We start from the raw sequence: 17635 nt of genomic DNA, 5'->3' as shown, positions 1-17635 counted from the left end.
GTGTATCCAGCGTACTGCGTAGTGGAGATTTGCGCTCTACTGAGCACACCTTCCTAGTTCATTCATATATATATATATATCATATTTGTTTATGTACATTTATATTTATTGATAAGACTGAGATCTGTTTAATCAGTTTATTTATACCATATAAGTACAGCATAGACTTAGGTTAGCTATACATACTTGTACCTGGGGTAGACTTATATAACGTTAGTCTGTATCCCAGGGGGGCTGTACATGCATTGTGACATTATTGATAGAGTATACATATGTTTCACCTGTTCACTCACCCAGAGATTAGATTCAAGACCCTTACATGTAGTGCAGATCAGATTGTCATTGCTGTTGCTGCGATGGCACCTGCATCTCCCCGTGGGGACGAATAAAGGATGCATCTGATCCTATGTTAAAGAGGAGCTGTAATTCCTGCCCACGTTCGAGCACTTCCGTTCAATCTAGTTGCATCGCCAGATCAATGTTTTCCCGGTCTGAGATCACTCTGCGTGGTCACGTGCTGCTAACCTGGTCTCAGATCAGTGCGGCATGAGTCACTCTGCGTGGTCACGTGCTGCTAACCTGGTCTGAGATCAGTGCGGCATGAGTCACTCTGCGTGGTCACGTGCTGCTAACCTGGTCTCAGATCAGTGCGGCATGAGTCACTCTGCGTGGTCATGTGCTGCTAACCTGCTCTGAGATCAGTGCGGCATGAGTCACTCTGCGTGGTCACGTGCTGCTAACCTGGTCTGAGATCAGTGCGGCATGAGTCACTCTGCATGGTCATGTGCTGCTAACCTGGTCTCAGATCAGTGCGGCATGAGTCACTCTGCGTGGTCATGTGCTGCTAACCTGGTCTCAGATCAGTGCGGCATGTGGTTCTGTGCCGCTCACCTGTACACCAATGAATCATCGTAGGTGCCGTTGTATTGGATCTGGAACATGCGGATCCCGGGAATACTCCGCTGGAAGTTGAACTTGACCAGGGCGGAGGTGGAAGTGGCTTCGGCGATCACCACTCTCTTTTCCTGGCCCGTCTTGGTGTTCCCCAGTGGCCCCGCTGCTGCCCCCTCTGGCCCCGCCCCTGGCCCCGTCTTGGTCACCGTGGCGATATCAGACGAGCCGGGGTCTGGCTCCTGCTCCACCGCGGTGCTGTTGGTGATGTGGGGGAGTTTGGCGATGAGCAGCTCCATCGTCTGCTGTGCCTCGCCGGCCGGGTTGGAGGCCACGCACGTGAAGGAGCCTGGGAACATGGACCAAGTTTCAAGTTTCTTTATTATTTGTCACAATAAAATACAGATATTTTACGATGAAATGCTTGGTTCTGTATGAGCCCCTGAGTGTGCTTCATACAGTAAAAAAGTAAGTAAGAGTAAGTAAAAAAGTAAGTAAAGAGGAATATTCAATATACATATATACAATATACAATACAGAGTAAAAGGAGTAACAGTGAGTGTAGATGACATAGTGTCATTGAGCATCCTGATGGCCTGAGGATAGAAGCTCCTTCTGAGTCTCTCTGTACTGGCCATGAGACTCCGGTAGCGTTTGCCTGACCGCAGCAGTTCAAACCAAGACCCTTATCATCCTCATTGATATCCAGGATGCATAACAATATTGTTAACAAAAAAAAGATTTTTCTTTTTATAAAGTCTTTATAATCGCACTGGCCTATAGTACACACACAGTCCAACCATTATCAACTGATGTAGGCAAACAGTTCAATCCTATAGGCCCCCATTAAATACAAAGAGTAAACAACTAATTTCACTCAGTCAACAGCACACAAGCGGCAGGTTGTTGGTTGTAAACACACCAGAGTCCTTGACGGTGCTGATGAGGATGTCCAGCGTGCCGTCGGCGTGCACCGCTGCGCGGGACGAGTTGGACATGAGGCGTCCATCCGGGGCGATCCAGTGGACGACGGGGTCGGGGTCGCCCACGGCCTTACAGCGCAGAGTCACGCTCTGGCCCTCCAACGCGCGCAGCTCCTGAGAGGGAGAGGAGGAGAGAGAGAGGACGGTGAATAATAGGGCTCCCTGCTCGATGAGGATCTCCGTGACGGGAGCAGAGCGGCGTGTGGTAAAGGTGGCCAACGTGCTCCTTGTTACAGCGGATTAATGAATGCATCCTACTTGTTCAGCTCCAGTTTTATGGGGAAAACGAGGGAGCAGGGGAAAACAACAGCAGTAGTAGCTGTTACTATCCTCCTCGTCGAGTTGAAACAAATCACCAGCTGCACTGGAAAGGATTGCATCCAATTAAATATATTAATTTGCAAGGAAGGAGACTTGCTGAATGCATACAGTCAAACCGGCTGAGTTAGGATGATTAAAGGCGTGCTTGATGATCGATACTTTGTAAATTGTTGTATTATAAAGCTTGAATATGTGTTGTGGGAACATAATCGGCGGATTTGTCATCGTCATGCCGGTTAATCAATACTATGGTATTCTTCGCTTTGTAAGAGTATATATGTGGGTCTTAGTGGAAACGAGTAGTTTCCGCCACTATCTGAGAGAAGTGAAGTGAATGTAAATTAGCCGATATAGATGTTATTATTTGGCGAGGATTTGGGATTAGATGATTTTATTTGAATGCCTCGAGGTGGGGGGGGGGGGGGGGGGGATCACTGAAGAGACATCATTAATCCACAAGTGAGACAGTTGTACTGACAAAAATACCAAATGAGCTCAAAATAAGAAAAGCAAGTCTGCATTTTCAATCAGCTTTTAAAATAAATCTAATAGGATATGTTATGCATGGAGTATGATAACAGATGTTATTACATTGCATCAACATATTTTACCCGAAGCGCTGTGTGGAGTGAATCCGTTTTTAGCATGGGTGGCACCAGTGGCAATTCAACCCATAACCCTGATGGTGTCAATACTTTGCTCTACCTACTGAGCCATAAAGGGCCACATAATATTGTGTCCACGTATCAAAACGTATGCAGATTTCTGCCCCAATGCTTCTAATGGAAGCTAGCTTTACATTTTTCACAGTGCGTGTTCAGCACCTTGTTCGTCTCACCTGGGAGTGTCTGGTGATTAGAGGAGGATCACAGAGGAACTCTTCCTCTGACACCGTCCAAAAGTAGCGCCCGGCCAGCTGTGGAGGCGTGGCGCACGTCTCCAGGTCGTCCTCCCTCCTCAGCCTCCGCAGCCAGAGCAGCTCACAGTTACACCTCAGCGGGTTCCCGCCAAAGCTCAGGGCGAACGACATGGGCCCCATGCTCCCCGACGTGGCCAGGACCCCCGCCCGCTGGAACACGGGGTCGGGGGGCAGCTTCTGGAGCTTGTTGGAGGTGACGTCCAGCCTCTTGAGCTTCTGCAGGCCGGAGAACGTGCCCTCGGGGATGTAGCTGAGCATGTTGTGGTCCAGGTTGAGGGTGTGGAGGCTTGCCATCCTCTGAATGGCCACCCAGGGGGCGCTCTCCAGGTTGTTGTAGGACAGGTCCAGCTCCTCCAGGGCCGTCAGGTCGTCGAACGCCCCCATGTGGATGTGCATGAGCTGGTTGTTGTTGAGGATGAGGTGGTGCAGCTTGGACATGCCGCTGAAGGTGTCGTTGGTGATGCGCGTCAGCCGGTTGCTGTCCAGGTGCAGCGCCCGCAGGTTCTCCAGGTCCTTGAAGGCGTGCGGTGAGATGGAACCGATGGTGTTCCGCGACAGGGTCAGGTCTACCAGCTTGGTCATGTTAGCGAAGTCTTTGCGCTTGACGCCGGTGACAAAGTTGTCACCCAGACGCATCTCTACCGTGTGCCTGTCAATGTTCGGGGGCACAAAGAGCAGGCCCTTCTTGTCACACAGGGTCGCCAGGTTGGGGTTGAGCATCTGGCAGACACACCGTTTGGGGCAGACCTGGACTTTGTGGGCCTCCACAGCCAACATGACTATCAGATAAACTAGCACAGACTCCATTGGTATTTCCAGTCGGGGTAAAACACCTGAATAGGACCAGAGGAGGGAAGAGGGAGGGAGAGGGAGAGAGAGAGAGAGAGAGAGAGAGAGAGTTTCAAGTTTCAAGTTTCTTTAATAGTTGTCATACAGAAGTACAGAATACTTTTGTACAAAATGCTTCTTACTGTTGCGCTCCAGAGACTGTGCATGACAAGATAAGTATGAAATAAAAACATAGTAAAAATTAGAAGAAAAAAAAAGAGGTCACAGTGTTCAGTTTAGACATATGTACAATGTTCGTAGACGTAGTTACCATACAATATACAATACTGTGCAGTGTACTAATATACAATACTATATAGTGCAAGGCATAAATGGACGAGGTGCAGTTTAGGTACAATTCACAGTAGGTGTACGAGTTGTAGTGCAAATCCTTTATCAATAAATATAAAGTGTAAGTGTGTTTGTGTGATCTAAAGTGTGGAGAGTGGGTGCTGCAGTGTGTTGTTTGTTTGAGTGAGTGTGTGTGTGCGTGTGGGTGTGTGTGCTGTGTGCATTTGATGGTTGTTGCATAGTGATTATTGTTCGTTTAGCGATTATTGTTCGTTTAGCAGCCTGATGGCCTGGGGATAGAAGCTCCTTCTGAGTCTTTCTGTGCTCGCCATAAGACTCCGGTATCGCTTGCCTGACGGCAGCAGTTCAAAGAGGCAGTTGTTCGGGTGGCTCGAGTCCTTAATAATTCTCTTAGCCTTCCCCTTGCACCGCTTGTTGTAAATGTTCTGGAGGGTGGGAAGCCCCCCTCTAATTGTGCGTTCGGCTGAACGTGTCACTCTTTGTAGTCTGCTACGGTCTTGTGCAGTGCTATTCCCAAACCAGGAGGTGATGTTGCCGGTCAGGATGCTCTCTATTGTACATGAGTAGAAGTTCCTAAGGATCTTCTGACTGACTTGGAACTTCCTTAGGCGCCTGAGGAAGTAGAGGCGTTGTCGTGCCTTCTTCACAACACTGTCAATGTGTGTGGTCCATGTCAAGTCCTCGGATATGTGGGCTCCGAGGTACTTGAAACTGTTCACTCTCTCAACTGGTGCCCCGTCGATGCTGAGGGGGCTGTAGTCCTTGACCCCCGACCTCCTGAAGTCCACAATCATCTCCTTTGTTTTGCTGACGTTCAGGGAGAGGCAGTTCTCCTGACACCACTGTGACAGGTTCTCTACCTCTTCCAGGTAGGCCCTTTCGTCGTTGGCAGAGATCAGGCCCACCACTACTGTGTCATCAGCAAATTTGATGATGGTGTTGTTGTTCCGCTGTGCTACGCAGTCATGTGTGTACAGGGAGTAGAGGAGGGGGCTCAGAACACAGCCCTGGGGGGCCCCTATGTTGAGCGTGATGGATGAGGAGGTGCAGTTGCCGGCTCTTACCACCTGGGGTCTGCCCGTCAGGAAGTCCAGGACCCACTGGCACAGGTCATAGTTCAAGCCCAGGTCCCTGAGCTTGGCTATGAGTTTGGAGGGGACTATGGTATTGAATGCTGAGCTGTAGTCGATGAACAGCATTCTCACATAGTTCCCCTTCCTCTTGTCCAGATGTGATGCTGCTGTGTGCAGCACATGGGCTATGGCGTCCTCCGTGGACCTGTTGGGGCGATATGCAAATTGCAGAGGGTCCAGGTTGATGGGGAGGGAGGAACAGATGTAGCCCTAGAGAGGCTTATTACAGTGCAAAAAGGTATATAATTGTGTACAGAGTAGACTATGTACAAACCTCTACCCAACTTGGAAGGGAGAGTTCCCTTCACACGTTAACGCTACTGGAAGATTCAGCGGAGTCAGGTTTTGTGATTGATGCGGTACACTGCCTCATTGACAACCTGAAGCAAAGGGAACCGGAACCCATCCTCTCAGCTGGGAGCTAAACCAGTCGATGCTTGAACAACCTAGGAAGGCTATTCAATTATTCGTAAAAAAAATAAAAAAATAAAACAACTATCCGACTGCAGATTTAGAAATAGGAAGACCTGGAGCAATGCAGTGTTTTTGGCAACAGTTGTACTTTTTAGCCCATGCTCCTCAACTGATCTCTTTCTTTTTTTTAATATATGATAATGCCAATCCTTTTATCTTTGTGTACAGAGGGATGAAAGTCTAGTTAGGCGGTCCAATCCCTAATCAGAATTAGGCTGGTTGTCTCCAAGGGATGAGTGGGCCCTCTGCCTCAGCGAGGATGTGCCGTGCCTCGCTATTGATTTCCTCTCAGCGCTTACTGCAGATACTCTTACTTATGACACAACCGAGATGGGGGGATAAGGAGGGATCCAACTGATGAATCCAGAGATCTTGTCAGGGATATAGCGTGCCATAAAACTAAGCAAGTGGAGATCCCTGCTGCGGGTGCCCTAATGGAACACTCCGGTGTTCGACATTGGTCCCCGGTAATATCGGGGGGGGGGGGGGATGGGATCCGCTTCGTTCGGGTGAACATGTCATAATGATCCCTCGGGGTGTCCTGTTCCTGTACACACAGGAAGTGAGACCGATCCAATCAAACACGGAAAACAAGACACCCAATCGCGCGACGAGTAATCCAAAATACAAATACGACGTCTAAGCTTTGAATACAGCACAGCAGCACACGGCGCGTTTTATGATGATAGGTTTCTGTGGTCGTGCTGGTAATGCCTCCGCTGTTTGGGTCCGGGAGAGAGCATGCATATTAGAGAGGTTGCCTCAGCAAAGAGGCAGCCAAGCGAGTAAACTCTCAAGAGCCCCCGCTGCACGGGAGCTTTGACACGGAACTCGTGGGGATAATAACCTTGACTGTCGGAGTATGAAGAATGTGTCAGGGAACGAGGAATACCTGAGACAGAGCGCGAACGACAGGCTGCCATGTGGGAGCACGCTTTTTAATGTTAAAAGGGAGTGTCATGAGGAGGCTCTGTGACATCCGCCAACAACACTTTCAGGTTTGACAAGCTGTATAACACGCACAGCAGCCCGGCAGGGAGGGAGGTCGCGTCACCACGGCCCCTAATAACAAGCAGCAGAGGTGTTATATCTCTTGAAGGAGCACACCGGGCCTGACATATTCATGAATACTACTGATCAAGCGATGCATCAATGTCTTCCCTGACCCATTTCTTTCTACAAGGGACATCTCTATCCCTTACAGAGTTACAGCAGGGGTGCTCCTGTTTCCACGCCAGCGTTGGTTCTTTCTTGTAGTGTGGAGGACCTTAGCCAAGTCAAATGTGAATCTGGTGAGAAATGGGACTGCGGTGTAATAGTTACAGTAAATGCAGTTTATGATACTCCTTAAGCACGGCAGAATGGCTCCAACACTGAGCATATTGAAAAGCCGGGTGGGCTTGGTGTGCGAGCATTTGATGTGTGCACATGCATGGAAGACTGAATAAGTGCTTGAGTGAGTGTCTCTCTGTGTGTGTGTGTGTGTGTGCATGTGTGTGTGTGTGTGTGTGTGTGTGTGTGTGTGTGCGTGCGTGCGTGCGTGCGTGCGTGCGTGTGTGTGTGTGTGTGTGTGTGTGTGTGCATGCAGTGTGCCTGTCAAGGAAAAAATGGTGGAATAAGAGTGAATGTGTGTGTTTGTGTGTTTGTGTGTGTGTGTGCAGTGTGTGTGTGTGCAGTGTGCCTGTCAAGGAAAAGAATTGTGGAATAAGAGTGAATGTGTGTGTGTGTGTGTGTGTGTGTGTGTGTGTGTGTTTGTGTGTGTCAGCCACCTTCTGCTTTTCACCGAACGGCACGGCCTCTGGAGGTGCAATGAGGGGCGGAGAGGACTTGCTACTTCCCGGCTCGAATGGCACTCTAGACGTGATATTGATTCACTCTGTGGAGATGGGCCTTTTTTTCCGCCAGTGAAAACTCAGCCAAACGTGAAGATAATGGTTGCAACGGTAATCCCTGAGAAATTCGTTTTTGCAAGTACAAAAGGGCAGCCCTGCGCCGAGACATGGCAGGAAATGTCTGTCGCTGTCTCCCTAATTTGCATTTAATTATGGGGTGTTCCACTGTGATTTGTATGCCAGGTCACACTCGTCAACTACATGAGCAAATAAGTAGATAATCAATCAATGAATTAATCAATCATACACTTCCTTTTTTAATGTCAGCCCCCCTGTCCCCCCCCCCCCCCCCATCCCCCCAACCTGGGAAAACGATTATCATCTTGTTCATCATGTAGAGTCAACATACGAGGGGCGAGGGCCACGCCAAATATAGCAAAATTGATAATCCACTGATACATCAATGATAATCTACCTCTCTTAGTCAATCAATTGTGCCTTTACTACCTCGAAGCAGGTCTTTTCTACCTCGGAGCACTGACTGACAGCACTCGCCCACACACACACGCCAGTGGGTGGAATGGGGCCTAATAGAGGCAGCTCGCTAGACAACAACCCCCAGCTATATAGAGTGAGACATTCATGCGCAGCAGCAGCATACTGTGTAGCGGGAGGATATCTATGCTCTCCCTGGGGCAGCATTCGCCAAGAAAGGCCTTGTGCAGCATGCCAATCGGCCGGTGAGGTCATGGGGGATATGTTTTCAGATGGTCCAGCTTATGTCGGGGCTCGTGCGAGAGAAAGCCTCTGCAAGCCGTGGATCGGGCAGGGAATTAAGGAGTGCTGCCCTGTGTGGGGAGGTAACGAGACGGGGCCCTCCTCGGTACGTCTGCGGCATAATGGCACATAGCATTGTCTCATCTGGGTTACTCGTATTTTGAAAAGCAGCTGGATATCTAATACTCCCCCGAAGAAAAAAGAAATGTATCTGGGGATGTAGCTGATGGAAAACATGATATTACAACGACAGATAAAGCGGTGGAATGGGTATTCAGACTGCCCACTTTACGGGACTAAATGGAGCTGGTGCATCTGCTAGCTACACGGATCAAATTGTGATTGAGCTGGTACCAAATCTATTTAGTCGAATAATCATCTCCGCAGCCAGGTGGTATGCCTGGGGAGATTATGCGTTTGGTCACGTGCGCATGTGTCTCTTGTGTGTATCTGTCTGTCTGGCGCAAACTACAGGGCCGATTTGGATCAAACGTCACACATACTGTACAGTAGGGGCTCACTGAGTCCTCCAATATTTTTCACATCGGGCAACAACAATTATTCTATTTCCATTCAAATATTACATTAACTATAAAGGTACACCTTTTGCACACCAAGAGGGTGATACATCACAGCTCTCTGTCACCTGTGGACAACATGCTATAATGAACCTATTGATATACCTATGCATTCAAAAAAGAATTCCTCAGCGAAAGAAATCACTATTGTGCTGTCACTATTGCCTATTAGGCCACCATCATCATCTTATCAACCAGGAAAGGCTCACGTGAAACCAAGTATGAAAGGGATCTATGCAGGAAAACGATTGTTTATTCAGTGAATCTCTTAGTTACAACAACATTATGTAAGCTAAGCAGGGTTGTGATTATATGTGAAGTATTTCCAATGTTCACTATTTGTACCAGACGGCTGCTCTGGACAGAAATCATCCCCTGCAGGGCTCCAGGAACATTGGTCTGGACAATGTTTTACCCGTGATCTCGAAAAATCGAATCATAGAAAGTTGTCTTACATGCACTAGTATAGTTAAGGCCTGATTGAGACCTTTCTATGTCTCATTGTGGCCTCAGTATTTCTGATAGCAAGCAGGCATTTTTAAAGGCAGTCATTTGCCAAATTATTTACGATGCAAACCAAAGTAGGCCAATCCCATAACCTATGGAACCAGAAATATTACAAAGACATATAGTGCCGTCTGGCGGAGATTTGTGCTCCACTGAGCGCACCTTTCTAGTTGTTCTTGTAGTTTGCACTCAAACGTCCTGACCAAACACGGACGCTTCTACAATCGTCCAACATTTACACATCTGTGTTTGTGATTGTGGTTATGTATTGTGACACCAGTTCCCAGTAGCCTGCCAAATTCTCAGCCAGTGAATCTGATAGCGTTTGGTTGACAGCCTCGATACCATGGCAACACAGGGGGGGGAAATCACTTTGGTGGTGAAAATTAACCTGTGGTTGATTTTCAGACAAGGATTCTCAAACAATGACTAACCTGCTGACTACCATAATAGCACTCTCTCTCGCGTGGTGACACCAAGCAGCGTGTCGCCAGCAGGCCTTCTCTATGTGGGAATACTGGGTAACTCCAGAGGTTTGGTTTAGAAGCCTGGATGTGCGCAGAGGCAATCCCTTTTCAATACACAACCACAGGACCCCCGCCACGCCGACGAGAAAAGGGGGTGGGATTTTTTTTTTGTATTCTACTCTAAATCAAGATGAGTGCATTAGAGGTTCGGAGTTACTTAACATCCTTGACGTCCCTCTAGTATAGCACAAAAAGAGGAAGAAAAGAACAGCAGCCAGATGGGGGATCTGTGATGGGGTTTAATTTATCTTCTGATTCCGTTGGATCCATGTGTGTGTGTGTTTAAGTGTGTGTACTTGCGTGCACATGCATAGTGTGTGTGTGTGTGTGTGTGTGTGTGTGTGTGTGTGTGTGTGTGTGTGTGTGTGTGTGTGTGCGCGTGCATGCACGCACACATTTGTTTCATGAATATGCAGCATGTTCATTGATGTGTGAGTTACTCGTTTGAATTAACAAAAATAAAGAAAAGCTTCTCTTGCAGTGGGTCTTGCATTAATTGGGTCAGTGAGTTGTATATAGGGTGTCAAAGCCTTTGTCTAAAAGGAATCATACATCACCTCTTTTATAGCATGGAGACGTCAGCATATAGGCCACATCATATAGTGTATTAAACATAGCAGTAAGAGCAAATAGAGGCAGTAAAATGAGGCGTGGGCCTGATTTCAGTGGTGTAGCAGTTACAACATTGCCCGCAGGCACTCATGAATAATAAGATAATGATAACCAACCAACAGCCGACATAAAAAACTAATCATTATACTTGATCGTTTATAAATCACCGGGGCAATATATTCACATGTCTACCTCGGTCTGTAACCTGCAGGACCATATATATGTTTACCTTCTCCAATAATTAATTTGCCTACTTAAGCCAATTTATACTTTTGCTTTCACGTTTCAAGAAGTGAATGACTGACATCTAATTTCCATTTCAATGGTGATTTAACCAGGGCACACCTCATTACCAGCCTATCGCTGATCCGTCTTTGCATGGGCATGATAAAGCTGATAGAAGAACATATGGCACATTTGAAATCAGTCCCAGCGTGGACAAGATAAATTGCCATAGACATGATTCGCGGTTTCACCTGTAGAAAAAGAAGAAAAAAACAGCAGGGAGGATTCTAAAAATAAATCTGACCGCATTCCTTGGCAATTGAAAAGATGTTTTTGACCTTGCGTGCAGGTCCAGCCCAGTGTACGCATAATAACCCGACTGTCTTAAATCTTTAGGGAGATTATTCACCTTTTTAGATGGGTCCTGTCCTGTGAGAACTACTGCGACCCTATCGTGTAGAAGGCTATTGCTTCTTGAAAGGCAGTCCCCCCAGACGAGTTCAGTGGATACATAGCCTACAGCTATAATTTTCCACCTTTGTATAGCAGCTTATGAAATATTGAATTTACCTCGCAGATGGGAGCATCGACCCAGTTCGATGAAGGGTGATATAAAGCCTGGTTTTCCTCCCGGCAGGCTACGAACGTCCAAGCATGTCCTGTCGATGATAGAGCCTTTCCATATAGGACTCCGATGATGGTCCCTTCGGATAATTCAGGTGTCCCGGGAAAAAACGCGCGCTGTTTCCTACAACAACAGCTTATTTGTAAAACGGCCTTCGAACCCACCGATGCCCTTCAAGGAATCCATAACAGTGACAGAGAAGGAAACATCCCAAAGCCGTCCAACCCGTATATGTGTCTCTTCACGATGTAACGGTTCTCACTCGCTGTTGCCGCTATCTGGAGAACGCGCAGACTGAGGGGGTCCCGCTAGATCGCTTGGAGGCTGCAGCTGCACAGGGCCGCCTCTGCTGCGCATTCGCCCGCATGCAGCTTTTAGAAGAGAAAACGCCTTTTGTGGCGACAGGCAGCTCCTGTATCTCTACAGCACTGAGCGACTGCTGTTGTGCTGGATTCGGATCGCGTCACGGCAGCCAGATGTTGGTATCGCTTTCACCTGATCATGCGAGTGCGACCGGGGCTCAAACGAGAGTTCATCCAGATCGACCGAGCGGCGGCTGCCACATCCGCACCTCTGCCCCCGGTCAGGGTGTCACACGTCGTGGACCACACTGTCAACCTCTCGCTGCCTGCCACCGACCCAGCTCCATTTCTCGGGTGACCAGAGGTGCTGCTGTGCTCAGAATGGTAATCGGCGCGCCTCGAGCACAGAGAGCATTTTGTGCATCCAGACAGAGGCAATGCCTCCCAGTCTATCTCTCACGCGCAGGAGTCATCATTTATTAATCTAGATTGAACTCAACTGCATGACAATGCAATAGCTATATTATAAGCACAACGACGTTCCAAGGAGGTTTGTCTATATCGGCCAACACTTAGAAATGTAAAATAAATAACCATTTACTGTCAACATCAGAGAATAAGTTAAGTAATACCCAGCAGCACTTAAATGAAATATTAGCCTATATGTGGGCCTACTGTGGAGGATTTTATGAATAAATTAGGATTTTATACATACTGAATAAAACCCTTATAATGTGACAAGAATGCAGTCTAAGAGTTACACTAGCCTATACCCCTTGTAATGCAATTACATCCCCCCTGTAGACTTGGGTGTCACCAGATGGCAATTTGTGCAAACATTACATACACTGCTGGCAAGAAAGTGTCCAAGTTGGCTTAACATAGGACTTGGCATAAAGTGGCTCTGGCTGGCACGTATGTTTGTCTGATGTACGAGGCCACATGGCCGTTGGTGCTGTTCACCATTTGGCAGAGCCTTTCTTGTGTATGTGTCAGAGGCATGGGCTTGGGAGAGGATACTCGCAGACTTAGAACAATGGCACCTCTCCTGGCCGTCTCAGCACTTCATAATATAGGTGTTCGTTTTCATCCTGAGAATTACCCTGAAGATCTCCACTCGGGATCAATATCTCTATTCAGCCAGTATGCACACTTCAAATCGATATCAACTGCCCTGCATGAGGGCTTTGAGCAGCCAGTCATCCAGAGTCGTAATGAAAAGAGAACTCACAGGGTTCTCATCTGTAAAATGTTTTCATTAGAATAAGCAAATATTGACTTCGCCATGTGCCTGCAACGTCGGAGTAAGATGCAGATAGGTGTCTCTGTGGGTATTGTTACAGATGACTGGTGTGTGGGCGTGTTTTCCACATATGCAGCGGTACAAGCCAACATAATGTGTATGCCATGTGATGTAGCCTGCACTTTCATCCAAAGTGCCTTACAATATCACGAGTGTGTGTACGTTATAGCATGCATGGCCCCAGTGGGAATTCAACTCCTGACGCTGACAGGTTTGAACTTGCAACCCATTGAGCATTAAACCGAATCACAGCCTCTGCGTGGGGGGAAGCCATTTTATTATATAATATGACAACTGTTAATTTTATCATTCAGCGACCACGACCTGACAGTCAGAGTAGTAATGATTTGATTTGACAGTGACATGTGTTCTCTCTCCTCGTCGTGAGTGGCAGCACAGGGTGGGCTTTCAGCGGCTCTCGTGGATAAACTGTCTATAGGTGAGATTGTCTGCCCATTCGCCGGTCCTCTGCGGTGTCCCGTGGAGGGTCGGCCACGCCGTGGCACCGCAGGGGCTCTGAAACCCCCAGGAGCACTCGAACATGTGCAGAGATGACCTGCAGAGGGCACACAGCAGGGGGGGGGGGGGGGGGTCCGAGTATGTGATCACAAGAGTAGTATGTCTACAAGATATGATTGATCTATCTGGTCTTTACTGACTATAATGTTTAGATCCATGTCCATGAAGCTGAGTGAATAATATGTGGGCTTGAAAGGACAGTCGACATATTTGAACGACCACATCAAACAAGAGGTGGACGCGGGAAAATACTGCGGCATTGGTCATGCTGGACCTACAAAAGGCCTTTGACACTGTCAATCACTCCATTCTGATTGACAAGCTAAAAGCAATTGGTTTTGATAGTCTATCAGTGAGCTGGATGCAATCCTACCTGGAGGGGAGAGAACAGATGGTGGAGGTAAACGCCTATCCCCCCCCCCCTCACAGTGAGCTGTGGTGTTCCACAAGGAAGCATACTAGGGCCGCTACTGTTCCTAATTTATGCAAATGACATGTCGTCAGCTTGTGACTGCAACTTGTTCTTGTTCGCGGACGACTCAGCCCTGCTGGTCTCTGACAAGAACAAGTTACAGGTTGAAAAAACCCTCAGCTCAGAACTCGGCAGAATCTGCACCTGGCTCGCTGATAACAAACTATCATTACACCTGGGTAAAACAGAGTCCATTCTCTTCGGATCAAATAACAAACTCAGCAAGACCGACGGCTTCTCAGTTACAGTGGGTGACAATATTGTCACAAGGAAAGATGAAATTACATACCTAGGTTCCATCCTAGAGGCAGATCTTTCCTGTGACAAAATGGCATCCAATGTAATCAAAAAAGTCAACCAACGAACTAGATTCTTGTACCGGATCTCCTCTCTGGTAAACAAGAATACCCTGAAGACTCTGGCAGGAGCACTCATTCAAGGGTACTACGACTATGCTTGCACCTCATGGTACCAAAGCACCTCAAAGGCGCTAAAAACAAGATTACAAACATCACAAAACAAACTGGTCAGACTACCACTTTACCTTACTCCTAGAACCCACCTCACCCCTGCCCACTTTGACTACCTAGGATGGCTTAGAGTAGACGACAGAGTACAGCAACTTGCAATGGGCCTGGTCTACAAGATACACTACACGACTAAGGTACCCATGTACATGTCAAAATGCTTCCCAAAGCTCAGTGAATACCACGACCACAACACCAGAGGGAGCTCCACAAATCATGTTAAACCCAGATTCGGCTCAAACAAGGGACTAAACACGTTTCGCAATTATGCCACATCAATGTGGAACGCCCTACCCAAAGCTGTAAAGGAATGTGAATCACTACCCACTTTCAAAACCACTCTCAAAGAGCACCTACGGGCAGTGGTGCAGTCGTAATATGGGAACTGCCCAAACGCCACGTGCACGCGCATACATGTTCCCTCGGTTGCGCACAGAACAGATGATTATTATGCATAACAATGTTTTAAATGTAATTGTAGTTACAATTTCTTTAATTGAATTAACTTAAACTAGAAAAGTAAATACAAACTAAATTAACAATGTAACTTAGAGTTAGTTTACAGAAGGACAGTTTCCTTCAGACTGAAGCACAACTTGTCTCATCCTTCCAGTCGGGACCACAGATCAAGCAACCCCCCACCAATTGGTACAGGGCTTGTATTTTGGTTTGGCTCTTCTCGTTGTTATGCTATCGGTAAGTATCCTATTATTATGCAAAGTCTAGGTGATAAGTGCCGGCCGGGTACTTGCAGCACGGCGCGACGAGTCCAGTGACAATTGTGAAAGCATTTTTGTGTGCGCGCGTTCACATCATTGCGCGCACTTTTGCCTCAGTGACCTACTACAACGGCGTGTAACCGCGTGTGTGCACGACTGCATCGCTGCCTACGGGAGACTGCAATTCAAAACTGGCCCCTGTAAATGTCCTAACTAACCCAACCCCCTCCAATGTACAGTAAATGTCCTAACCCAATAATACACAAGACCCTCTTCTTGGAACCAATTATGGTTTTGTCGATATTCCAATGTACAGTTTTGCTTGTACAGTTTCCCCCACCCCGCCTACCCAACCCCCCCCCCCCACCCCACCCACCCAACCACCTCCAATGTACAGTTCCCCCCCACCTACCCAACCCCCACCCCACCTACCCAACCTCCTCCAATGTACAGTTTCTACGTCAAATGTATATACTCTCTTTTTTAGACTCTCTCTTTTTGTATCACAGTACTGTATTTGCAAATCTGGTATGTCATAAATGTATAGATGTAGCAGTACTGTCTATCTGTATGTCGTGTATGTCATATTATATGTTATGATGAATTGAAAATGGGGGTAAACAAGATGAAAGTCTTTCTCTGGTCTGCATCCCCTTAACAATTGTGTGTATTGAGCTGTACTGTATTGTATTGTACCCATTCTGCAATCTGTTAATAAAGTTTTCAATCAATCAATCAGACAATTACAGTACAAGTGGTTCACACGCCGTGGCAGCGGGGGCAGTCTCTCGTTCCGGGGTTCCTCGGCAAAATGAAAATGAGTAGTTCAATTTTTATTTAATTTCATCAGCTTTCATTCCCTGGATCTCAGCCCAAATGAGAGAATGTGTAAGATTGACTATTCCGATAAATTTCACCCTCCCCATGTTATCTCCCCGAGCATACAGGCTATCTAATTCTGTATTACATTAGCCTATATTATTTAACGAAAATCTCTGATGGTGTTCCTAGGATACAAATCTTATGAAACAGGAGTCTGTGGCCTGAGTGGGCCGTGCCCTTGGGGTAAAGGTCCAGGGAGTACTGGTCTACATCATTAGCAATGAGTAACATTCAACCCCACACACCTCTTACACCTGGCCCGCGGGCCCCCTATGTGTGCCATGATTATGCATCACCTAACCTGATCGTATACCTGCTATTTCAGGACCATTATGAACATTGAATTTTACTATTTTTTCCCCGGACCATTGGAAATATTTATTTTGAGTTTAGGCCTAATTAGTCTCTCACCAAAACAACATGACCTTCTGGGTTTACTGTGACCTTTGAACACTGGCCTTTCTTGTATAGTGGAGGTGCGGTATGAGAAACAGCATTAAGATCATGCAACACTAAAGCTCTTCATTAAAATATAGCTAACACAAATTACAATAAAAAATTACGCATAATTATTTTCTTAACACCACACTGCAAGGCGGAAAACAAATGATTGCAACTGAGCTATTATCAAGGGAACAAAGTCAAAAGGTATATTGCTACTGTTATGTATACTAAGAGTGAAAAGGAGCACTCCTTGGAGTGTTTTGTGGTAGATCTTCTACGCCGTAAACTGATTTGAAATACAATGTCATGTTTTTCTACACCAAGGAGAGAGCAAGGGCTTTGAGGCAGTTTTTAGTTTTACAATATGTAATTTAGCTTACATCGGTGTGTGAATGGGTGAATGTGAGGAACAAAATTGTAAAGCTCTTTGGATAAAAGCGCTATATAAATGCACCATTTACCATAAGGGATAGAAGGGTTTGGATGGCTATAGTGTTATTTTGGTTCTAGGCCGGTACCTGTATCGTGACAACAAGGTAATTTCCTCACAAGTACATTAAAGTCTTATCTTAGTAGATTGCTGGTCCTGGGCTGTTTATACACTTCATATGAAGCATTAACACTTTCTGCGCCAATAACGTATATACTCATTATTGCCCGCCATCTCTTGAGCGCCCATAACGAGTATACTCGTTATTTGGTCCGTTTTTATTTTTTTCGACTTTAATATCCTATACCTTGGTGTTATCATTGGAACTCATTCTGAGACCCCGAGAGTGCAATGCCGGCCGAATCCTGCTAGGTGGCAGTATCGCCTACCCTTTGAAACCTTATTTCACACTGTGTGTTACATTATATATGGTCCGGGCGGATAATTTGGACTCAGGCAAGTGAAACCCTTCATCCGAGCACCTTGGAACGTG

General features: G+C 46.9%; 1 protein-coding gene across 1 annotated transcript; it reads right to left on the bottom strand.

The window, feature by feature from the left end:
* Nucleotides 1-887: 887 nt before the first annotated feature.
* On the bottom strand, nucleotides 888-11595 carry lrfn5b (leucine rich repeat and fibronectin type III domain containing 5b; the record flags this gene model as incomplete). The annotated part of the gene is made up of 4 exons (XM_084313742.1): nucleotides 11490-11595; nucleotides 3034-3947; nucleotides 1814-1988; nucleotides 888-1240 (listed from the first exon to the last, which is right to left on the bottom strand). Exons 2-4 carry the CDS (start codon nucleotides 3919-3921, stop codon nucleotides 888-890), a joined length of 1416 nt encoding a protein of 471 aa, XP_084169868.1. The 5' UTR covers nucleotides 3922-3947; nucleotides 11490-11595.
* Between the last annotated feature and the right edge of the window lie 6040 nt (nucleotides 11596-17635).

The sequence above is a fragment of the Notolepis coatsorum genome (genome assembly GCF_963971535.1).
Source record: "Notolepis coatsorum genome assembly, chromosome: 5".
NCBI lineage: Eukaryota > Metazoa > Chordata > Actinopteri > Aulopiformes > Paralepididae > Notolepis > Notolepis coatsorum.
The sequence above is the reverse complement of the archived record's forward strand: the minus strand, read 5'-3'. Positions and strand labels throughout refer to the sequence as shown.